We start from the raw sequence: 25,176 nt of genomic DNA, 5'->3' as shown, positions 1-25,176 counted from the left end.
GTGTCTGTGCCAAACTGCCCACAACCCTCCCCTACCCCATCTGAACATCTCTTGGTATGACCTACCACGGCTATGTACTGAGAGCTGGTGCTGAGAGTGTAGGCAGCAATCTTCTCTAGAGAGCGGACGATGCTGGTGCAAGCCTTGTCCTCGATCTGAGCCATCCACAGAACGTGGTCATCCACTAGCATCATGTTGCTGGCCATCTCCACAATGACGTCCGTGAGCTGCAGGAAGGCAGACAAGGGTGAGATCTTCCAAGGCATTGCTGGGGAAACCCCAGGGCTGCAGCAAAAAAGATGATTTAAATCAGGGATGGGGAACCTGCGACCAGAAGTACTGTTTCTGGGGGACAGGAAGCGGGCAGGTGTGGAGGACTCCCTGGTCCTGAATGGTGCCCCGGAAGGACCAGGTGCGCAGCCTGGGAGTGATTCTGGACTCACAACTGTCCATGAAGGAGCAGGTCAATTCTGTGTCCAGGGCAGCTGTCTATCAGCTCCTTCTGGTACGCAGGCTGAGACCCTACCTGCCTGCAGACTGTCTAACAAGAGTGCTGCAAGCTCTAGTTATCTCCCGCTTGGACTACTGCAATGCGCTCTATGTGGGGCTACCTTTGAAGGTGACCAGGAAACTACAACTAATCCAGAATGCGGCAGCTAGTCTGGTGACTGGGGGCGGCCGCCAAGACCACATAACTTGGAAGATCTACATTGGCTCCCAGTATGTTTCCGAGCACAGTTCAAAGTGTTGGTGCTGACCTTTAAAGCCCTAAACGGCCTCGGTCCAGTATACAGTAGTGCCTCGCTTAACGAATGCCCTGCTTAACGAAATTTCCACTTAACGAAAGGATTTTTCGAGCAGAGGTTGCCTCACTAGACAAATTCATTTTACAAAAAATTCGTCTAGCGAATCGCGGTTTCCCATAGGAATGCATTGAAATTCAATTAATGCGTTCTTATGGGCAAAACAATTCAATGCATTCCTATGGGATTCGCTAGACGAATTTTTCGTTATAAGAAAAGACCCGTGGAATGAATTAAATTCGTCTAGCGAGGCACCACTGCACCTGAAGGAGCGTCTCCACCCGCATTGTTCTGCCCGGACACTGATGTCCAGCACCGAGGGCCTTCTGGCGGTTCCCTCGTTGCGAGAGGCCAAGTTGCAGGGAACCAGGCAGAAGGCCTTCTCAGTGGTGGGGCCCGCCCTGTGGAACGCACTCCCATCAGATGTCAAAGAGAAAAACAGCTACCAGATTTTTAGAAGACATCTGAAGGCAGCCCTGTTTAGGGAGGCTTTTAATGTTTAATAGATTATTTTATTTCCTTTTTCTGTTGGAAGCTGCCCAGAGTGGCTGGGGAAACCCAGCCAGATCGGTGGGGTATAACTAATAATAATAATTTGTTGTTGTTGTTGTTATTATTATTATTATTATTATTATTATTATTATTATTAATTATTATTCAGATGTTAGATTTCAGTTCCCAGCATTCTTGTGCCATGCTGCCTGGGGTTGGTGGGGCCAGGAGTCCATCACCATCTGAAGGCAGTGATAGAAACGGGTAGAAAGGCTAGGAGCCAAATGGCTTATGGGACCTGTGTTGTGGGCACTAAAACAGAATGTCTAATCGCCACTGTCGGGATGGGGGTGGGGAGATCAGCAACACTTTTTATTTATTATTTTGATAAGGATGAATTAATATGCAATTCACATAGGTGACACATCGTTAATATCACATTTTTAGCAGAAATTGTTCATACATGTTTAATTTGGTGTTTACAATAAAAAATATCGGTACCATACTTCAGCTTTCAAAGCACTCTACTCTTTATTGTTAAACTCCTTAACATATTGTCTGTCCTTAAGATATACTTCGAGACTTCAGTAATCCTTCAGCGTCAGCCAGGTGCAAAAAAATTGCACCCAGACTTTTTGAGGTGCTCGCAAATGGAGAATCTTTAGGCACAAAATGTGCTAATTTCGAAGCCTGTCTAGAGGACCTCAGCTTTCCCATCCCTGCTTTAAATGCAAAGAGCGCACTGGACAATGTACAGAACATGAAAGCGACTCCACCTCCACCCAGCATTACAACCCTGCTCGATCTTAGTCCAGACTCCTGTTCTTAAAGAGGCCAGATGGCTTTAAGAAGCCTGCAAGCAGGGCCTGAGCACAACCCACTCTCCCCACCTGGCATTCCCAACAACTTGTGCTGAGAGGCACCAGGGCCTTGACCACTATTGCTTCCAATCTACCACTATGGGCCTGTGGCCCTAATAATAATAATAATAATAATAATAATAATAATAATAATAATAATGAATTATTTATTTACTGTACCCCACTCATCTGACTGGGTTGCCCCAGCCACTCTGGGTGGCTTCCAACCAGGTATAAAGGAACACACCAAAATATCAAAGCTTCCCAAAACAGGGCTGCCTTCAAATGTCTTCTAAAAGTCATGTGATCATTTCTCTCTTTGACATCTGACGGGAGGCCGTTCCACAGAATGCCTTCTGCCTGGTTCCCTGTAATTTCGCTTTTCACAGTGAGGGAACCACCAGAAGACCCTTGGAGGAAGAATTCAGTGTCCGGGCAAGCTGATGGGTGTGGAGACGCTCCTTCAGGTATACTGGGCTGAGGCTGTTTAAGGCTTTGAAGGTCTGCATCAACACTTTGAATTGTGCTCAGAAACGTACTGGGAGCCAGCATAGATCTTTTAGGACTGGTGTCATATCTGCCAAGTTGCTGTCAGAGAAATAAGGGACCGGGCCGGATATAGCAGACCGGAAGTAGCGCTGCCACCATTTTGGGACTGGGCGGAGCATGCTCAGAAGTGACTTTTGATGCTGCTTTGCCCAGTTCCAAAATGGCCGTCGTGCCAAAAGTCACACTGCAGCCATTTTGGAACTGGGCAAAGCAGCATCAAAAGTCGCTTCTGAGCATGCTCCGCCCAGTCCCAAAATGGCCACTGCGCCAGAATAAACCGTGGAAAAACAAAAAACCCTGTTTTTTCAGCTAGGAACAGCTGGAAAAACGGGGATTTCCCGGGGAAAACGGGAGACTTGGCAGCTATGACTGGTGTTATATGCTCCCAGCGGCCACTCCCAGTCACCAGTGTAGCTGCCACATTCTGGATTAATTGTAGTTTCCATGTCACCTTCAAAGGTAGCCCCATGTGGAAGGTTTCTCTCTAGGGAAGCCCCTGTGTTTTGAGGCATAGAGGAAAACACAGCAGGAATCGCAGGCAAGCAGCTTGCTCTCTGCATTGCATTTGGGGAAAGCAAAGAACGTAGGAATGCTGTTCCATCATCATCAAACCTTTTATTGGCATCACATACAAACATCCATAACAAATCAATACAGAATTACCACCTCCCCAGTGGCACAAAACATTTGCCAAAAGAAAAGAGGCAAAGCAGTCTATCGCCACATCTCTAGGTCTCCAGGGAGAAGGAATGCTGTTACACACGACTCAGTTACCTGCTTAATCTGGTCCACGTAACCAGTGAACTTCTCAATCATCTGGGAAACGTAGATTACATCCATCATGTCCGAGAAATTTGCCGCCTCGGCTGTGTAGACACGCAGCTGGTGTGCCAGGGTCAGGGCGTTGGAGGCATTGATGGGCATCTGGGAGCACAGAAAAGGGGTTGGGGCCCATGTCAACATAGCGCTTGACACATAAAATAAGAGAGGTAGCCCAGATGTTATGCTCAGCGGCAGGGTCCCAGGTTCTACCCCAAGCGCCTCCACCTGGGACTGGGAATATCCCCTGCCTGCAACCTTGGAGAGCTGCTGCCACTCAGAGCAGGGTATATAAGACAATATTGCAGGGCCTACACATTTGCTTCTTCATTCCTAATGGAGAAAAGGACATTGAAGGCATGGCCGGCTGGGAGCTGGCATGGCCATGCTAACTGTGCAGCTGCAAGGGAGGGCAGGGCGAGCCCCCGGCAACGATGGGGGCACCCCGAGGAGCAACCCACCAGCACAAAGGTGTAGAGGACACGGGTGATATCGTTGGTGTACAAGCAGTGGGAATAGTCCCCTTCCTCCCAGCGGCCTGTGCGGTCACAGCGCCTCCAGGCTTGCTTCTCCAAGCCGGGCCCCCCGTTCCCAGAGGCGAAGGGGTACTGCAGACATGACTGGTAGGCGGTGATGCCAGCCAAGGTGCGTGGCCACCTGCAGGCAGGGAGGAGAGACAGAGAGGCATATCATGAATTCTACAGAATATGATCCAAAGCAGAACTCCAACTTATAGTTAGCAGAGTAAAAAACTTAAACACGTTGCAGGAGTCCAAAAAAATAGACCAGAGGCAATTGCATTTCATCTAGCAGAGCTTTACTGCTACTGAAGGCAAATGAGCATCACGGTCACAAATCCAATACATTCAGGATTGGCCCTGTCCATAAGAAATCCAGTTGCAGCAGACTTAACTTAAACTTACAGTAACTTATAAGTCTAAGCCTTAACACTAAGCATACTATGTACAGAACACCACACCAGAAGGAAAAGAGATAGCAAGAGAAAGTGAAATCCAGGCTCCTTCTGGCCTTACTATTGCAGTCGTACCTCGGGTTATGTACAGTTTGGGTCGCGAACTTTTCGGGTAACGTACTCGGCGGACCCGAAACGTTTACTTCCGGGTTTGCCGTGTGTGCATGCGCAGAAGCATTCTGCGCAGTTCGCACATGCACAGAAGCACACTTTCACTGTTGTTCGGTTTCGTAATTTTTGGGTTACGTACTGCACACCGGAACGAATCAGGTACGTAACCCGAGGTACCACTATATAGTCAGCATGACCTTGACAAAAAGAGGTAACAGAACTAGTTTAAGCCAGCTGTACTCAGCTTCTCTGAAGGAATAACCCAAACACCAGGGACCTTCTGCTTGTTTCTTTCACAAGGGAAACTTCCAGAACCCTCTTGAATTAAGTAGAATAGGAAAGATATCTACATGTCAGACCAATACTTTCTGTACCAAGAAATGCAAACTGACAAGGTGGCCATTTGGAGGGAGTGCTTCTGTAATGGGAGCCCCATCTGGCGACTTGTTTGGAGGGGAGGCAGGAGGAGATTGCACGGGAGGAGTTGAAGGGAGCATGAGACGACAGCAGAGATGGGGAAGGGCTTGACGGTTGGGAGACCAGGAGGGCAGAGGGGATTAGCTGGGTACCAATGGGTTCAGGGTAGCCTTTTTTCCAACCTGATGTTTTCCAGGCCCCACTAGACTGCAACTCCTGTTATTCCTGACCATTGGCAATGCCGGCCGGGGCTGATGTGAGTGGATGTCCAGAACATCTGGAGGGCACCGGAAGCAGAACCCTGCTGGATTTGACCAAAGGCCCAACTAGTCCTTTTCACTGGCCAACCAGATGCCTATGAGAAGTACAGCCCTCTGTTTGAATGCTCCCCTGAATTTTAAAATAATAATTCAACATCTGGGGTGAGTGGGGACAAGAGAACGAGCTACAGGTCCTTCTCCCTCTCCACATTACCTTTCCATGTGTAGGATAGTTGGCAGCTGTTGGCTCTTTATGGGAGATGTGTTCAACTGCACACTTCCCCCATCCACAGTCTGAGGACCTTTCCACACAGCCAGTTAGTTGTGGATTCTGTGCTGCTCATACAGGAATGCTTTTGCCCACAGCTCCATGAGGTCCCCTTCATGCCGCCACCCCATATTAACCACTACCCTTCTGAACCATATTTACCATCTCCACAGGCTTTTTTTCTGTACCGGATTTTCCATGTGAAACAGCAAATCCAGATTAAATAGGGAAATTAATATGGGATGCCCTATTCGTTGAGAAAGTCAACCTGTGGGTGCTACACAAAACTCACACGCACAAGCAGCAAGGGAGGTGCGGTTGCCACACAAGGAAGGGTCTCCTTAGTGGTGGCTCCCTGGTGGGGAATGCTCTCCCTAGGGAGGCACGGCAGGTGCCATCACTATCTGCTTTAAGGTGACAGGCAAAATTATTTTGCCCAAGCTTTTGACTTTCACCGTTTGCTTTTCTTTCTTTATTCCTTTAAGGGGGTGCCTTGAGTTGGATCTCCTCTTTTATAAATATTAACTTGGAGTGTTTAAGGTTGTTTCTACTCTTGCATTTATACTTGATTTTGATGTTTGTTCCTGTAAGACATCTTCTGTTTACCTTTGTGAAAAAGTGACTTATTACATAGCTGCCAAGTCTCCCGTATTCCCCAGGAAACCCCCGTTTTTCCAGCTGTTCCCAGCCGAAAAAACGGATTTTTTTGTTTTTTCCCCGGTTTATTCTGGCGCGGCGGCCATTTTGGAACTGGGCGGAGCATGCCCAGAAGCGACTTTTGATGCTGCTTTGCCCAGTTCCAAAATGGCTGCAGCGTGACTTCTGGTGTGGCGGCCATTTTGGAACAGGGCAGAGCAGCATCAAAAGTAGCTTCTGAGCATGCTCCGCTCATAGCTGCCAAGTTATCCCTTTTTTTAAGGGATTTTCCCTTATGCTGAATAGGCTTCCTCGCGAGAAAAGGGAAAACTTGGCAGCTATGGCTCTGCCCAGTTCCAAAATGGCGGCAGCGATACTTCCGGTCTGCTACTTCCGGTCCAGTCCCTTATTTCTCAGGCCGGAACTTGGCAGCAATGCTTATTTATCATCACCATCACCATCATCAATTCCACAAGAAAGTTCTGTGCGATTGCCCTGAATCTCCCACATATAAGGGAGGGCTATAGCTCTATGCTATATGCAGAAGGTCCCAGATTAAGTCTCTGGCATCTCCAGGTTTAGCTGAGAGAAATCCCTGGAGAGCTACTGCCAGTCAGTGTACTGAGCTAGTTGGACCAATGGTCTGATATAAGGCAGCTTCCTATGGCAGGGATTCTCCTTCCTGCTTCTCCTCGTCCGCATATGGAATAAAAATACTGATCAGGCTGCTCCCTGATAAATATCACACAGAGCAAATGAAGGGAAGAATGGGGGCATTGCAAGCCAGTGAGCATCAAGGAAGGAGACTCCCGCTGCCTGTAACTGAATGAGAGGGTGGGGTTGGGAGAACAGGGAAAGGGATGGGGGGTTGTGTCTCTAAATAGGATGAGGCCCCACGATGGAGGGGGAAACTTTCATGCTGTGCCACAGGGTTTGAAACAGAGAAGAAAAAATGTCTGATGCCAAACGTTTTATGGAGTAATTTATTTGCCTCCCTGGAACTCTCTGCTTGGTCCAGCTGCTTCAACATCTGGCTTGCAAGAGTCTTCCTATGCACTCTCCCTCCCATGCCGGAGGGAACAGCTGGATGAAGGCATAAGGCTGTCACATGGCTCCCTCCCCCCCACCAGACGCAGACATGATACAGCACACCCCTTGGGCTGCCCCTGCAAAGACAAACCCAGTTCCTCCTTTGGTTCTTGCAGCCTTTTGCCCCAGAACAAAACTGGCTTATGCAGTCGAAAGCAAGCTCAACCCAGGAGAACCCTAGGCTGTGTACACACCAAAACTCTGACGCGTGTGACGTCTCCTAAAGAATCATGGGAACTGTACCGTAGTTCCAGCACCCTTAGCAAACTACTGTTCCTAGGATTTTTTTTTAGGGCGGAGCAGTATGCTTGATGTGTGCTTTAAATGTAAGGAGTGGGCTGCAAAAATGTTTATGCCCTCCTCCACCATCACCGTGGTCTCTATCTCCTCTCATTAGCTACATTCGATTAGGAAATACCAGAGGCAGGAGCAGGAATGGAAAGAGGCAGTGGCTTGTATCTCATCCTGTGTTTGTTGCAATCATCTCTGTTTGCCTTCCACTACAGTTCAGCTTCCGCTAAAACTTCTTCACCTCACTATCTGCAATGGCTAAAAGTGATGTACAGTGGTACCTCTACTTACGAATTTAATGCGTTCCGAACGCACATTCGTAAGTAGAAAAAAAATGTAAGTCGAATCCCATAGGAATGTATTGGGAGAAAAAAATTGTAAGTCGAAGCAACCCTATCAAAAAAATTGTAAGTAGAAAAAATCCTATCTAAACCGCATCCAATATGGCGGATGGAGCTCTATTCGTAAGTAGAAAAATTCGTAAGTAGAGTTATTTGTAAGTAGAGGTACCACTGTAATTGATTTCAATGAACGTCAACAGAAGAGAAACGTGAAAAAAATGCAGTAAATAACACTATTATTTACGGTTACGTTTCCAGACTAAAAAAAACCCTCCAATGGTGGATACTGCTCATAATGGCTTGTGTGATTTACATTTCTGACATCTGAAGAACGTGGAAATTGAGGGAATTTCTGCTCCCTGCTGGACTTCTCCAAGATTTCTGGGCAGGGGATGCAATCTCAGGTCTCTGCCATCTCATCTGCTTTGGTCCTTCAAGCTCTTTTTTGGTCCCAGGCAAAAGAGGACCAAACAAGGAGGATATCTAAACCATTTCTCATCCATTCTGGGATTTAATCAGTCTCTTTCCATCCCTCTGCTCTCCCCCACCCCTTCCAAATGCACTGCAAAGCTCTTCTGTGGTTTACTAGGGTGTTGCATTTGTGTCACACACTGGAAGAATCAGGGAGTTTGGGTGCTGCTCTTCCTTGCCTCTAACCCCAGGCCATATCCTGCTCATGCAGAGTGCGGAGGTGGAAGGGGCCGGGATGGAGGGGGGGCGGAGGGAGAGAAGACAGGCCCGCTGTTAATTTAAGCCACATTGACTGCGCAGTAATTTATATTCCATCAAGACCCTGCCAAGGTTACAGCGGGCTCCATAAGCCTTTTTTCTCTTGCCAGAGAAATTCCAACACCTCTGCTTCTGGAGCCTGTCTGCGCTGCCAGAGCCGGGCCTTTCTCGGACAGCCTCCCTCGCAGCGGGCCCTTAATCATTCCCAGATCCCGGTTGCCAGAGAGACCCTCAAGCCCATCCCCTCCCTCTCCTCTCCTCTGTGCAAGAGGGGCTCTGAGAGAGCAGGGATCAGGGATCCGAGGGCTGCCCGCCCCCTAGCCGAACCCTCCTGCTCAAAGGGAGCTGGAGACATGGGACCCTACGGGGCCAAGAGACAGCAGGGATGGTGAAATGTACTCGGAGTCGAGAGTGAATTTCATGCTCTTTATTCAGCTCATAGTCATCAAGGAGAAGAGGAGAAGAAGAATGGCTCTTTTCCCAAAACCATCTGCTTATATACATTATTTACACAATGGGCCTTGCGTGATTGGCTGCTTCAGGGCTACACCTGTGGGCCAATTATATTGTGGATTGACTTCTGCCTGCAGCCTGATTGGCTGCTCCTACAGGCCAATCAGGTAGCAGATTCACTTCTGCCAGCCGCCTGATTGGCTGCTCCAGCAGGCCAATCAGGTTGCGGATTCACTTCCACCTGGAGTTGGATTGGGTAGCTCCCGCTGTTTCTGAATCCTATTGTTCTAGGATTCAGCTCAGTACATAACACCCCTCCCCTCTAAGTTCCAGTCCTGCCCGGGAAGTTGCATTCGTAGTCCCCAAGGTCTGCTGGCCGCCTCCGTGTGCGTTGTGGCCTGGGGTGTTCCTTGGTCAGGGGTTCTGGTTCTGGCTCGTGTTCCGAGGCTGCTGGCTGTGCCGGGGCTGTCTGGTCTGGCGCCACTGAACCACTAGGTTGTGGCTCTGGTTCCGGTGTCCTTCCAGCCTCGGGGCGCCCCTCTGTGCCTACTGCTTCTGCTTCCCCTGCCCACCCCTCTCGCTCTACAGGCCTCACTGCCCTGCTGTCCCCTTGGGACCCCTCTGTCCCGCTCTCCTCCCAGGTTCCTCCTGGGAATCGTCGCCGTAGCTGGTCGCAGTGGCGGCGCCAACATTGCCCCCCTTCCGTTAGTACCTCGTACGACACGGGACCGGTCACCTTGGTGACTGTGGCGGGTACCCATGCTGGGCCTGCCCCAAAATTCTTTGCGTACACTGCGTCCTGGGCCACAAATGTCCGGGGGTTCCTGCCTTTCCCCACCACTACCTCATCCTGAGCTCTGTCGGGGTGAAGTCGGTCCAGTCTAGTTGCAAGGCGCCGGCCCATTAGTAGTTCAGCTGGGCTCCGGCCCGTCGTTGTGCTTGGGGTGCTGTGCTGTGCTAGAAGAAATGCGGCAAGGCGGTATTCCCAGTCCCCTTGTGTCATGCGGCGGAGGCTGTCCTTGGTGGTCCGCACCATGCGCTCCGCTTGGCCATTGGTGGCAGGGTGGAATGGTGCTGAGCGGATGTGGCGATGGCGTTCTGCGCTGTGAAGGTCTGGAACTCCTCTGACGTGAATGCGGTTCCATTGTCCGAGACGAGGGTGTCAGGGAGCCCGTGGGTTGCAAAAAGCTTACGTAGTACCCGGATGGCTGCCGCCGTAGAAGTGGACGGTACCAGTGCAACCTCCAGCCATTTGGTGTAGGAATCCACCACTATGAAGAATGTTTTTCCCTGGAAGGGGCCAGCGAAGTCCACGTGCAAGCGTGACCATGGATGTCGGGCGGACTCCCAGGGCTGGACTGGGGCCCTTGGGGGATCCGGGCGGGATTCTTGGCAGGTCTGGCAGTGTTGGACCCAGGCCTCTATCTCTCTGTCAATCCCCGGCCACCACACATAACTCCTGGCAAGGGCCTTCATCCTCACTACCCCTGGGTGTGTCTCGTGTAGGGCTGTGAGGACCCTTTTGCGGAGGGGCTGGGGAACAACAACCCTGCTTCCCCATAACAGGCACCCCTTGTGGGCCGACAGTTCATGTTTGCGGTTTGTGTAGCCAGCGAATTCTGGCCCGGGGCTGCTGCTGGGCCATCCTCGCCACACCCAGTCCAGGACCCGGGAGATGACCCTATCTTTTGTGGAATGGTGCGCAACTTCTTGTGCCTGAATGGGTCGGTCGGGAAGCAGCTCCAGGGTCATAACCTCTTGCGCAGGCGCTGGGTCGGGGCCTGTTTCTGGTAGTGGTAGCCTGCTGAGGGCGTCTGCGTGGCCCATCGCCTTCCCAGGGCGGTGGATTAGTGCATACTGGTAGCCGGCAAGGAAAATTGACCACCTGAGGACACGTGGAGACAACACTTGGGGGGTCTGCTTCTCGGGGGCAAACAGGCCAAGCAACGGCTTGTGGTCAGTCACTATGGTAAAGGGCCGCCCGTACAAGAAATCATGGAATTTTTTTACGCCCTTCACGATTGCCAAACCCTCCTTGTCAATCTGTGAGTAGTTTCGTTCGGCTGCAGCAAGCGTCTGGGAGAAGTATGCCACCGGCACCTCTCTTCCATCCGGGAGTTGGTGTCCCAGGACAGCGCCGATGCCATAGGGAGAGGCGTCGCATGCCAGCACCACTGGCAGCCTCTCGTCGAAGTGTGCCAAGACCGAGTTCGAGACGAGCAAGTCCTTGACTGCCTGGAATGCGGCCCTTTGTCGCTGGCCCCACACCCAAGGGGCCCTTTTATCTAGGAGTCTGTGTAGGGGCTCCGCTACCGCTGCCTTATGCGGAAGAAAGGCATGGTAAAAGTTCAATAGTCCCAAGAATGACTGAAGTTCGGGCTTGCTCTTGGGCGCTGGGGCCTCACAAATGGCCCGTACCTTGTCACCGGTTGGATGGACCCCTTCTGCGTCCACCTTAAATCCCAGAAAGTCCACCTGCGGCACTCCCAGTAAACACTTTTCCCGCTTCACCTTGAGGCCCGCCGTCTGGAAACGGTGCAGGACGGAGCGGAGGCGGTCCTCAAATTCCTCTGGTGTGGGCCCGGCGATCAGTACATCATCGAAGAAGGGGGTGACGCCAGGAATCCCTTTAAGGAGAGAGTCCATTAGATTCTGGAATATGCCTGGTGCCACGCTAACGCCAAATTGCAGCCGCTTTACTCTGAATGCCCCTCTGTGCGTCACAATCGTCTGAGCCTCTGCTGTGGCTTCGTCCACAGGCAACTGTTGATACGCTTGGGCCAAGTCCAGTTTGCCAAAGATTTTTGACCCAGCCAGGGTGGCGAGGACATGGCTGACCACTGGCACTGGGTATGCATGGGCTGTGAGAGCCTTGTTTATGGTGCATTTGTAGTCTGCACAGATGCGGACCGAACCGTTAGGCTTGACGGGTGTGACAATTGGAGTTTCCCAGGGGGCGTTGGGCACCGGCTCCAGCACTCCTTGCTCCACGAGTCGGTCCAATTCCTCGTCTATGCGGGGTTTCAGGGCGAACGGGACCCGGCGGGCCTTGTGCCTGATGGGTCGTACAGCGGGGTCTAGCTGTAGGGCAATGGGGGGTCCTGTATATCGTCCCAATGCCCCATCGAAAACCCCTGGAAACTCTTTGCATATGGCGTCCACGTCCACTTGTAAGCTAGTGCGGTTCACCCCGGTAACGGCTAGCCCCAGAGGTCCAAACCATGCCAGTCCCAGTAAGCTAACGTAGGGGCCCTTAACTACCAGCAAGTCCAATTGTTGCTTTCGCCCTCGATATTGCACCCTGAAGGTCCCCACCCCCATTGTAGGGACCTTACGTTTCTGGAAGTCCCGGAGGGTGAATGGGGCCGGCCTTAGTTTGGGACCCCCATTAGGGCACAGTTCCCTTAATGTTCGGGCCGAGATTATGGATAGAGTTGAACCCGTGTCCAGCTCCATGCGGCATGGGGCTCCCTCTATCTGTACCTCTATATAAATTTTCTCTGTGCTGGGATGGGGCAACTGGAATACCTGGTAGTCCGTGATCTCCGTCGAGTTGCCTTGGTGCATGGTGCCGTGTGACCTGGGGCTCCTGGGTCGGTCATCTGATGCTTGTCGACGGGTGAGTCGAGCCCGACACACCCGGGCGATGTGTCCCAATTTTCTGCACTGCCTGCACTCTGCGTTGCGGAAACGACAGGTCCTCCTCTCGTGGTTCTCCCCGCAGCTTGCACAGTTCCCTCCTTCTCGTCGAGGCTGCTGTGGTGTGTGTGCTGCTTGAGTGCGCCGCTGTACTCGGTGTACTTCCTCCCTGTCAGATTCGGATTCGTCGGTGAGGTCTTCGTGGTAGACCCTCGGTTGGGATGGCGGGGCCGGTCGTGCCTCTTGCGTTGACCTCTCGGCGGCTTCGGTTGCCAGGGCTTCCTCCAGAGCAATCTGGAACGTGAGGTCTTTTTTGGCGTAGAGGCGTCGTTGCAACATCTTGTCCCTCAGGCCACCGACGAGGCGGTCACGAAGCATGTTCTCCAACTCTGAGAAGTTGCATAGCCGGGCGGCTTGGCGGAGGGAGGTCACAAACCCAGTTATGGTTTCCCCCGGGGCTTGCCGCTTTGCGTAGAAGGCATTTCGGCAAGCTACCACCGAGGGCTGTGGTGAGAAGTGCTCCTTCAGACGTTCCATTATTGTTTTGTAAGAGACGGTAGCGACATCTCTAGGTGCAAGGAGAGCCCGGGCGATTTCAAACGTCTCCTCTCCACAGACGCTGAAGAATGTCGCCCTCTTCATGGCATCGTTGGTGACTTCTTTCGCTTGCAGGAGGAAGTTGAAACGGGCGGCGTACCCTTCCCAGTCTCCTGATGCTGGTTTGATTGGCGAGAAGCTGCTGTCGGTTGCCATTCTGGGTTCCTTGGGTCCTGGAGCTGAAGCCTGGATGCACGGTGCGATGCAGCGGTGCAGCAGGTGGCGGTGCTGCGGTGCAGTGCGTGGTGGCGGTCAGCTCAGCAGGATCCCATCCTCGTCGCCAGTGAAATGTACTCGGAGTCGAGAGTGAATTTCATGCTCTTTATTCAGCTCATAGTCATCAAGGAGAAGAGGAGAAGAAGAATGGCTCTTTTCCCAAAACCATCTGCTTATATACATTATTTACACAATGGGCCTTGCGTGATTGGCTGCTTCAGGGCTACACCTGTGGGCCAATTATATTGTGGATTGACTTCTGCCTGCAGCCTGATTGGCTGCTCCTACAGGCCAATCAGGTAGCAGATTCACTTCTGCCAGCCGCCTGATTGGCTGCTCCAGCAGGCCAATCAGGTTGCGGATTCACTTCCACCTGGAGTTGGATTGGGTAGCTCCCGCTGTTTCTGAATCCTATTGTTCTAGGATTCAGCTCAGTACATAACAGATGGCAAAGAGCAAATGAATTCTCCCATCCCTGCCAACAGCCAGCACATCTGTGGAAGTCCACCTGGCAAGCATTGGAATGGGTAGGGAAAAGCTGCAGCTAAGCGGCAGAGCAGCTGCCTTGAATGCAGACCGTCCCAGATCCAACCCCCAGGCAGGAATGGGAGAGTTTCTTGCCAGAAACCCTTGAGAGCCTCTGCCAGTCTGTGTAGACAATACTGAGATAGATAGGCGGACAGCCTGACTCCTATAAGGCAGCTTCTTGTGCTTCTACAGAAGGGATTCCCAGCTCTTTTCTGATGTGGTTGGCACAGCAAGAAATAAACAAAACAATGACTCCCCCCGCCCCTTTCCCCAGCAAGTCCAATGCATCAAGCAAGAAACAAAGACTTTTTAAAGTTACCCTATTATTATTTTTTGTTACGCTGGCTTTCCTTGCAACTCCACCAGGAAGACAGGAGAGGGCAGACGAGAGAAAGCCCAGCATGATTAATTTAAGCAGTTCCTGCTTGCAGCCTAGGAAATCACCCTGCCATAATACCCCTTGTGCATTACAGAAGGGCGATGTTCTAGCTTGTAGGTAATGGCAATACTGCTAGCTTCTAGGAACCAGACTGGTATTTCAGAGGTTGGGATCATAATAGTAAGCCTGTTTGTCATTCAGCCACAACTTTCATTCTTCTTTTGAAAGTTTCCTAAAACAGGGCTCATTACATAGCCCTACATTATATAGAGTTAGAAAAGATCCCCACACACCCCCTGCAATGGTACCTGGGACCACATCAGCCCTGGCACGTGCCTCGGCCACCATGCAAACACACCAGATGAGATATCAGTTCTCCACATTTGATTCTTTTGATTTAGCGCATCCCTTCTTTCGTCCATCATGCAATCATGAGGTCTAGAAACTTGACTTAAAAACAGCCGCATCTGTTCCAACTCTACAGAGACTCTCACCTAAGAGATCTCCAGCAAACCTTTTTAGAACTAAAATATCCGCCCGATGAAGCTAAAGAACAGATCAACAGAGCCAGACCGATACCCAGAGAGAACTTGCTGCAAGACAGACCCAAAAAAGAAAATAACAGAACACCACGAGTAATCACATACAGCTCCCAAGCTAAAACAGTACAATGCATCATCAGAGATCTACAACCTCTCCTAGACAATGGCAGTTCTCTTTCTCAAGCTCTGGGAGGAAGACCTTTCATTGACTACAGACAGCCACCCAATCTTAAACAACTCCTCACCCACAATAATAGACTTAACATGGACACTGCTCCCAGAGCCTGCAATAAACCCAGGTGCCAACTTTGCTGCCACATACACCTGGACAACACCATTACTGGCCCCAACAACATCAAACATACCATCTCAGGACTATGTAACTGCTCATCTTCTAACATTGTGTATGCCATCAAATGCCAACAGTGCCCTTCAGCTCTCTACATTGGACAAACAGGCCAAACCCTATGCCAAAGGGTAAATGGACATAAATTTGACATCAGGAATCACAAGACAGAGAAACCAATAGGAGAACACTTCAGTCTCCCAGGACATTCTATACAAGATCTCAAAGTAGCTGTTTTAGTACAAAAGAATTTCAGAAATAGACTGGAAAGTGAAGTTGTTGAATTGCAACTCATTACCAAACTTAAAACCATGGAGAGACCAGGTCTGAATAGAGACATTGGATTCTTATCTCATTATACATGATAAAGCTTTCTTATGCCATCTCACCCCTTGCTTTTTCCTGCAATTGCAATCGTTAACAGTCGTCAACAGGTTTACCACTCCTATCAGCCAATCACCCATTCCCACCACCCTTCTGAGTAATACCCCTCCCCACCCCCTCACTATATATAAGGGTCTGGTGACTTCTGTTTCAGTGTATCTGAAGAAGTATGCATGCACACGAAAGCTCATACCAATGACAAACTTAGTTGGTCTCTGAGCTGCTACTGGAAGGAATTTTTTTATTTTGTTTCAACTACAGCAGACCAACACAGCTACCTACCTGTAATTAGAAATACCACCAATGGAAGCTGGTGTTTCCTACACACAGTCTCATGGAACTGCGTTCGCCACATATCAGCCTGGCTCGTTCCAAGTCTTAACTCAGGCCCTGCCATTCCAAGGCCCTCTCTGGTCCAGATCCCCATATACTCTCCTACCTGAAGTCTCCACGGTTGTTGGTGACGCGCTCAGATGGGCAGTATGAGGCCGACGTCTCCAGCACAACTATTTCGACCTTCTTGCTAACGTTGCCCTGTGCCGTGGAGATGGTGCACTCCCATTCGCCGCTGGCTGAGACATGGATGTTGGACAGGATAAGCTCGCTAGGGACAGACAGGGCTTTTAGAAACCATACAAGACTGGCTGGTTGATAGCTTTTAGGGGACAGGTATGAGGGATCTTGCAACTTTCAAATTTCAAAAATGAGGGATGCTAAAAAGCTGTAACGTGACTTGGGAATTCAAAAGGCTTAGTATAATTAATATAATTTAGCTTTGCTTGGTAAGTAAAACCATGGGTTAACAAGGTTGCAAATTGATTTTTTTTCTGGAAACAATTAACACAGAAATGAGTGCTAAACGTCTTCTAGATTCCACTAGGTTTTCAGGAACAGCTTTTACATCATGTGAAAGATCACATAAAATATGGAAATTATCAGGTGAGAAAACCACAGGAAAACAGAATTAAGTGCTGTCTGAATACAGTCTAACTTAGTCTGCAATAAAACACAAGCATATGGAACTGAAACAATGCAGCTTGATACAAGAAAATAAATATATCAAGATACAGGAATTAAAAAATGGCATATAAATTCAGTCAAAATGTATTGCGGCGGCTCCTTAAAGAATAGGGATGGGAGAGAAACTCAATTCAGTTTGCATTTAAAGCCAAAGCTACAGTATTTGTGTTTTCTGAAACACTGAAACAATGTGTGTACTGAAAACACAGTCATCCTTTGAGACTTGCACTTCTCCAATTTTTTCAGTGCAGCTCTCCAGTCAAGTAAGGTAGTAAAAAATGCATATACTGGGGTAAAGTATGCATGAAAATTAATATATATGATTGAAAATAACATACAAAAATGCATGATATTAGGGGATATTGCTTGCTGAAATTAGTCAAAACTACATACAAAAATGTTTTATTAGGAGAAATTCACACTAATATGCTGACAAATTTCCATGAGGATTTTTTTTAAAGTCACAAATAGTTGTAGAAATGTGGAGAACTGAATTTAAGACTGGGAATGTTAGAAACTGAGAGATTTGTCCATCCCTCTTAAAGATTAACAAATTTATTGTGGCACAGCTTTCCATGGACTCAAGCCCATGAATCATTGCATCTGATAGAGTGGACACTAGACTATACTTCATGAAGCTTGTGCCATGATAAATTTGTTAGCAAGTCTCTCAGGTGCTCTCAGGTGCCTCAAGAACCCTTTTGATTGCTTTTTTCTTTGTTATAAGCGACAAACTTTTTCACAGCAAACGTATTTGTTGCAAATGGTGAAGTCTTTTCTCTGCTGCAAGAGACAAACACATTACCCTAACCCTTCTGGAAACAACAACATGTTAAAATAGTGTGATTAGCTGTGATTCCTCTGTTGCAGGTCCCTTCCAACACTACAATTCAGAATATTTTCAAAAGCTTGGGAGATTTTTTATTTGGTTAAAAATAAAAGAGGATTTACCTGGCACAAAAAAGATAACAATGTTGGTAGCAAGGGGGTCTCCCCGGTGCCGGATTTACGTATAAGCTAAACAAGCTGTAGCTTAGGGCCCCACTCTCTTGGGGGCCCCAAAAAAATTTAAAGAAAAAAAACACCTGGATGTACATTTCCAAAATATAAGATAAAAAACAAACAAAACAAAATAAAACCTACATACAGCAACAGTGTTTTGTGTTGTGTAGGCTCCTATTTGTTATGTGCAAATGGCTTTAGATACCCATTAGGTCCATAAATTACCATATAGCATATATTCAACACAAAAAACAGTGACAATTTGTTGTTGGCAAAGGACAGCTGGACATATAAAGGGCCCCATTACCTTCAGTAGTTTAGGGCCTCATCAAACTTAAATCTGGCCCTGTGTCTCCCTGGGGAGTGATACCCAAAAAATGAGGTGCTGCGACTGAGAATATTCTCACTTGATATTTGCCTGTTACCTGTCTAACTTTGGATGGGATTAGACTTCCATGCAACCTGTCAACTGCTCATTTGTCCTCATCTGTATCCTTCCCAAGGAACTTTGGGAACTACAGCTCAGCTCTCAATAGAGCTGCAATTCCCAGCACGCTTCCACAAACTACAGGTCCCATGATGCTTGTGGGGGAGCCATGTGTTTTTAACTGTATGGTGCAGACGTGAAGTTTCTCCCTTTCCCCTCAGCCCAAGGCAGCAAAGCCCCAGTACCTCGTGATGAAGGTGCAGTCGTGGACGAGGCTCTCCTCCAGGATGACCCCGTTCCGTTCATCCCCCTGCACCAAGGCACGGTTGTGGTACCACAAAATGTGTGTGCTGTTGTCCAGGTAGGTGGCTGTGCACTGGAAAGGGAGGCGATCACCTTGGAAGACCACTTGCCGCAAGGAGGGGATCAACAGGTGGGTGTGCAGCTCTGGGGTCCCTTCTGTGGAAGGGAGAGCGAGATCCCACTCAGGTGGTGTAGGGAGGGAGGGAGGGAGGGAAGGGTGCTGAGACCAAGACGGACGGTCCCAGGCCCTGCCACGCAAAGACGCCAACTTGCATACAGGGGCCTCTAACACAGTTATGTCTTGCACTTAAGGTGGAAAAATGATAACCAGAAGTTTACATAAAGGAAAGCTTATTTAGGCAACCGATTATAATTCCATAGATTGAGCAAATTTCCTTCTGCTTCTGTCAGCTATAGAGAGCAAGGTAAGGCACTGCAGCTCAAATATTTGGCTATTGGGAAATTCTGTTCTTCAGCTCTTCTGGGCTTCGTCTCTGAGTACCACCCATTTGCTTTCAAAGCTCTATCCCACACTTTTAAGGACTAGATTTTTAAAAAGCTGATTGTTACCATGCTGCTGGATTCTCCACACAATCCCCAACCCAGTGCCCATGCAGTTCAATTCCAGAATACATACAGTCGGGCCTGAATGGGCATTCATGTTCCCCACTACTACCACCATAAGACTGCGAGGCAGACATCAGGGGACTTTGCTACGTAAGTTTCAAGTTGCCCCCTCCCTGAAACTCAGCAGAGAAGCAGCAAGAATAGCAGACTTGCTTCCATTGAGGGCTGAGAGATTTCCAGTTGCTCAGCCCCATTCCCTTGCCCCAGAGGGCCTGAGAAGAAGTTGCTGTTTGGAAGGCAGTCACCGGGGCGTACCAGAGGTTGGACAGGTTGCCACCCCCCAAATGCCCAAGTGGGCACAAAGATTTTGCCTCTCCACGCTGGCTTGCAGCGGCTAGGAGCCCACCCACCTATCCATGGGTTCCATGGGTTACTCCTGCCCTGCTGTGGGCAGCTGGGCTAGGCACACAGCTGTCTCTGGATGCCTCTGGTCCTTGAAAGAGCATGAAAGGGGACGGAAAGCAAACTTCTAGAGTTTCTGGTTCATGGTCTTTCCCAGCTTTGGAGCCACCAATGCAGCTCCTTGCCAAGGGCGCATGGGAGCCTAGGTATGCCTCTGGCAGTCACCAAAAGCTCATGCCAAAGGGACAGCAACCAGGGAGGCCCAAGGGATGTGTGCCCCAGGGTTTTTCTGCTCCTGATATTAGCCTTGAATGTGATTTTTATGGTGAGGACTTTGGTAAGCTGCTTTGAAAACCTCTTGGGGCTAAGTGTGTGTTCATGTGTACTAGGCCTGGGGAACCTTGGATCCTCCAGATGCAACTGGACTCCAACTCCCATGTGTCCCATCTAGCATGCTCAGCAATGAGGCATGATGGGAGATGTAGTCCGACACCATCTGAAGGGCCATAGGTTCCCCATCCCTGACTTATACCAATAGCAAACTCAGGCGCAGGCACAGACGCAATTTCCAGCGCCGCTCGGCGAGTCCCCGCACCGCGCTTCACCGGTTTAGCACAGCGCATTGGGGACTTGCCGAGCAGGCGGCTCGGTTCACGGGCAGCCCGTGGGCTGGATAAACGGCCTTCATGGGCTGCATCCGGCCCATGGGCTGGACGTTGCCGACCTATGGCCTAAGGTGTCCAAAGTGCCCCAATAAGGACTGATCATGAACTGAGCTTGCTCTGTGACGGCAGGATGCTGCCCGTTTTCAGGGTTGGAAGGAAAACAGGATGGTGTGTTCTGCAAGACGACGTGGCTGGCTAGCTGGAACAAGAGCCTGCTGGTCCCACTAGTAAATAAACACACCCTGCCCGTCCAGTCGGGTGCCTCACCGCAGCGCATCTGGCTTTCCCGGATGTTGCGTAGCAGCTTCCCGTGCAGGCTGCCAGGGTAGATGCACAGCGTCTTGTCGGAGATCTGGAGGGAGCGGTTTTTGGACCAGGCTGGGACCCAGCGCATGTTGCAGTCGCACGTCAGGTATTCGGTGGCAAAGTCACTGGAAGTGAAGGAACAGAGCCACACGTTGGGATTAAGCAGAATTGTTGTGCGGAGAAAGGGGTTGTAGAAGACAACAAGAGGAGGCCTATGTAAAGAGCTCTGCTCTCCTAACTCCTCCCTTGGAAAGGCCTAGAATCCAATCTTTGAGGTAGAAGAGTTTACTCCACACAGGTGGGTGGCCTTTTCTGCTTTCAGATTTCCAACCTGGTCCAACCAGAATTTGCGGGTGTGCGCACACTTTTCTTTGACGAATGTTTTTGGGGGCATTTGGGGGCGGGATTGGAGAACTGCATCACAAACTTTTGAGAGGTGTGAACCTTGAAGGGAAGCTGCGTTTTGGCTTGTGTTTTAGTTTGTGAAGCATGAACTGTGATTTCTCCCCACCCCTTCCCTACTTTGGAGTTGATAAATGCCTCTAAGAAATGGCAAGTACCCATTTTGTTGTGCTGCACCTGGGAGGAAGCCCTTCCAGTTTTGGCAGGAGCACCTAACCTGGCACTGCCATCGGTGCCCACACATCGGCTGCTGAACCCTCTTGTCTCTCTCCTTCCTGGTAAGTTGTTTAAAGGTAAAGGTAAAGGGGCCCCTGACCATCAGGTCCAGTCGTGACCGACTCTAGGGTTGCGGCGCTCATCTCGCTCTATAGGCCGAGGGAGCCAGCGTTTGTCCGCAGACAGCTTCCGGGTCATGTGGCCAGCATGACAAAGCTGCTTCTGGCGAACCAGAGCAGCGCACAGAAACGCCGTTTACCTTCCCGCTGTAGCGGTTCCTATTTATCTACTTGCACTTTGATGTGCTTTCGAACTGCTAGGTGGGCAGGAGCTGGGACCAAGCAACGGGAGCTCACCCCGTTGCAGGGATTCGAACCGCTGACCTTCTGATCAGCAAGCCCTAGACTCTGTAGTTTAACCCACAGCGCCACCTGGGTCCCGGTAAGTTGTTTATGTTGCAATTATTCTGTTTTTCAGGTTTTTATATTTTGTAAACTGCCTGGAAGCCAACTCTAAGTGGCATAAGATTTAAATAATAACAACAAAATGGATATGAAGAATTCTCTTCCCCCCCCCCATGTTGTATTTGCAACATTTTAGACATGTGCCGCTTTCTCCTAGCTAGCGCCTCCATTGCCATTATGAAAATGGGTATAGGCGCCCATCAGTTTACCATCGTACCATCAATAGGGCTGATTCTGCTTCCCAGGAAAGCTGAGCAACCAGCTATGACAGTGGTGTCCAAACTTTTTCAAAGAGGGCCAGATTTGATGAAGTGAAGGGCCATGAGGGCCAACCAAAGGGCCGACGTTTGTTGTTAACCTTTTTTTTTAAGGATTGAAGAAGTTGAGGTTGTTAGGATTTCACCCCAGGAAATATACTGCCATGGGGTTCAGATTAAACCGACCGGCTGGATTAGGCTCCCGAAACGGACTTTGGACATGCCTGATCTATGACAACACAGTGCCCACCACAGTGGAGACAACACGCTCCACTGCTCCCATGCTCCACTCCTTGCAGCAGCTGAAGGCATGTCCCCGTGACTTCAGAGACAACCGCAAGAAGTTCCATCATCTTGCATGGGGAAGGGGGGTGCTCTCATCCTCTCAGCCCCACCAGCCAGATTCAACCCAATCCCAGCACCAATGGCTTAAGGTGAAACTCAGTTGCCTCCTGCCCGCCTGCCCCTTCTTTCAACATGCAGGAGAGGAAATACTCACAGAACTCTCAGAGACAGCAGCTCATCAAAGACCCCACTTTGGATGCTGGAGAAAATATTCCCTGACATATTCCTGTGGAGGAAGAGAATGAACAAGTCGTTTGAGTGGGCCAGAGTTGGCCAAGCATGCTCTTTCACTTGATGGCATGATGGGAACATGACTTCTGTTACAGTGTTGGTGTTTGCATATTCTGGACAGGGATAGCTTAGCTCTGCTCACCTCAAGGTTAGATTACTGTGATGTGTTATATGTGGGGCTGCCTTTGAAGACGGTTCTGACACTGCAGCTAGTGCAGAATTTAGTGTCCAGATTGTGGACTGGGAATAGGACTGATCAAACGACAACGGTTCTAGCATAACTGCATTGGCTACCAATTCATTTCCGGACTCAAGTTAAAGTGCTGTTTTTGACCTAATACCCTAGGGACTGCTTCTCCCCACATGAGCCTAGCCAGGCCCTGAGTTCATCATCTGAGGCCCTTCTTCGTGTGCCCCTTCTGACAGAGCTACAGAAGGTGGCAACATAAGAATGGGCCTTTTAGTGGTGGCTCCTTGGCTGCAAAATGTTCTTCCAAAACTGCCGCCTTCATTACCAGTTTTGAACGCCCAAGGCATTCCTGTTCACCCAAACATTTGGGGCTTGACTGAGTCACAGGGTATGATTATATCCAAGCATGCATTGGTGTTCCTTTTTAGTGCGGTGGGATAGGATTTGTTCTTTTTATGCTATTGCAAGATGAATGCTTCTTATTAATTAATGTTTTTTAATTCATTTTTTATATATTTGCTAAATTTTGTATTATAATGCTTTTATAATAGTAAGTTGCTTTGAGTCATAATGTGTGTTTTATCACTTGGATTGCTGCTCACCACCCTCTTTGAAAGGAAGGCCTCTTCATAAGCAGCAATTCAGTATTGTCTGGCTCAATGTAACCAAAGAGTCAAGAACCGAAGAACAGCCCCATTGGTTCAGGCGAAAGGCCCACCTAGTCCACCATCCTGTTCTCACAGTGGCCAACCAGATGTCTGTGGGAAGCCCAGGAGCAGGACCTGAGCACAGCAGCACTCACCCCACCTGGGATTCCCAGCAACTCGTATTCCTAGACCCCCTGCCTCCGACAGCAGAGTGAGAACACAGCCATTGTGGCTAGCAGTTATAATAGAAGACCAAAGCACATTTTGCAACTTGCATAGACAGGAGGTATATCTTTGACAGCAGGGGTAGACAACCTGGTGCCCTCCAGATGTTGTTGAGCTCCAACTCCCATCGACCCTAGAAAATATGTGGTCAGAGGTTATGGTCATTGAAGTCCAGCAACAACTGGAGCACACAAAGTTGGCCACCCCTGCTTGGCAGCCGAGGAATCGGTCTGCTGAGCAAAGATTCAGTCACTAACACAAATGCTGAAGACTTTGGGCCACCACCACAAATACTCACAAGCGGATGAGGCTGACCAATCCCTGGAAGATGCCAGAGCTGAGACACCCAATGCGGTTGTTGGAGAGGTCCCTGTTGAATAATCAGAGGAGGCAAAAGAGCCGTGAGAGGACCGTGGAAGCCACGGGCAATGCCAGGAGGAAATGCAGCCCACAGGACCCAGAGGTCAAACTAAAAGGGACACGATGGCTCAATGAATTGTCCATGGGCAAATAGCAGCCGCCACCATGTCAGACTGACGTTTTGCAAGCTGTGTTCTCAAGGATATCTGCTTAGCAACATGGAGAGGGTGTGAGAAATGATGTTACTGGAGGTGGATTTTGTTGAGCATGAGAATCTAGGTCTCTTCAGGAGCCATTCCTGAACAGGGTATCCTTTCCACTGGAGGGTGTGCGGCTGCACATGCTAGCCTCTACACCAATGGCCCTAGGGGTGCCGTCCTCACACACTCTTCTCACAAAGGGGCTTATAAGCCTCCCCATATTTGGGAAACCATGTGGGGACATTAGGGCTGGTGCTCATGTAGTTGGACTGCTCTGTACAGGAATAAAATTGGAGCAAGATGTTCTTGTGTGCTAGCATTGATTGAGATTGTAGCTAGGAACTTACTGGATGGCCAGAGTGATGTTGGCAGCAGCAGATAGGGGGAGATCTACCATGGCAATTCATGGGGGTGAAACAACAAGTGAATGGAAGGCGGGCTGTGTCAGAGATGGCCAAGGGTGGGAGAGAACAGCCCTTTGACATCTACTTTCTTCCTCCCTGCCATAGTCTCCAGTGACAGAACAGGTAGACAAACTGAAATGGGTTCAGAGAACAGCAGCAAAGATGGCCAGGGGTATGGAAAGCAACGCCCTGATGTTTTATGACATGGTAATATAAAAATACTTTTTGATATACTTTATATAAATAAATGCTTTAAATGGATAAATCTAATCTCATAGACAAGAGTTGGAAGGAAGTAATGGAGAAGAGAAGACTGGAGGGGGGAGACGAAAGGCTTGTTCACACATCACACTGAACTCAGGTAAAACTGCCTCTAAAAAGGTAAAGGGACCCCTGACCATTAGGTCCAGTTGTGACCGACTCTGGGGTTGCGCGCTCATCTCGTATTATTGGCCGAGGGAGCCGGCGTATAGCTTCCAGGTCATGTGGCCAGCATGACAAAGCCGCTTCTGGCAAACCAGAGCAGCACACGGAAACGCCGTTTACCTTCCCGCTGGAGCGGTTCCTATTTATCTACTTGCACTCTGACGTGCTTTCGAACTGCTAGGTTGGCAGGAGCTGGGACCAAGCAACGGGAGCTCACCCCGTCACAGGGATTTGAACTGCCGACCTTCTGATCAGCAAGCCCTAGGCTCAGTGGTTTAACCCACAGCGCCACCTGGGTCCCACAACTGCCTCTACACATCTGCAACTGTTTGTGTGAAACAGCATGCACTTGTTCATTGGTACAGCTCAACAACCGTGCCCATTGATAAAGGAAT

At 49.6% G+C, this 25,176-nt stretch overlaps 1 protein-coding gene across 2 annotated transcripts in view; it reads right to left on the bottom strand.

The window, feature by feature from the left end:
* Positions 1-25,176, bottom strand: part of ADGRA2 (adhesion G protein-coupled receptor A2) — a 115,448-nt gene that overhangs the window by 14,150 nt on the left and 76,122 nt on the right. For both annotated transcript variants that reach the window (XM_035139199.2, XM_060268607.1), the window contains exons 4-11: positions 23,690-23,761; positions 22,253-22,324; positions 20,376-20,539; positions 18,417-18,630; positions 16,162-16,326; positions 3,985-4,180; positions 3,479-3,628; positions 66-227 (exon numbers count right to left, since the gene is read on the bottom strand). In XM_035139199.2, coding sequence (XP_034995090.2) covers positions 66-227; positions 3,479-3,628; positions 3,985-4,180; positions 16,162-16,326; positions 18,417-18,630; positions 20,376-20,539; positions 22,253-22,324; positions 23,690-23,761 — 1,195 coding nt within the window. The remainder of the gene's footprint in view (positions 1-65; positions 228-3,478; positions 3,629-3,984; positions 4,181-16,161; positions 16,327-18,416; positions 18,631-20,375; positions 20,540-22,252; positions 22,325-23,689; positions 23,762-25,176) is intronic.

The sequence above is a fragment of the Zootoca vivipara genome, chromosome 15, assembly GCF_963506605.1.
Source record: "Zootoca vivipara chromosome 15, rZooViv1.1, whole genome shotgun sequence".
Classification (NCBI taxonomy): Eukaryota; Metazoa; Chordata; class Lepidosauria; order Squamata; family Lacertidae; genus Zootoca; species Zootoca vivipara.
The sequence above is the reverse complement of the archived record's forward strand: the minus strand, read 5'-3'. Positions and strand labels throughout refer to the sequence as shown.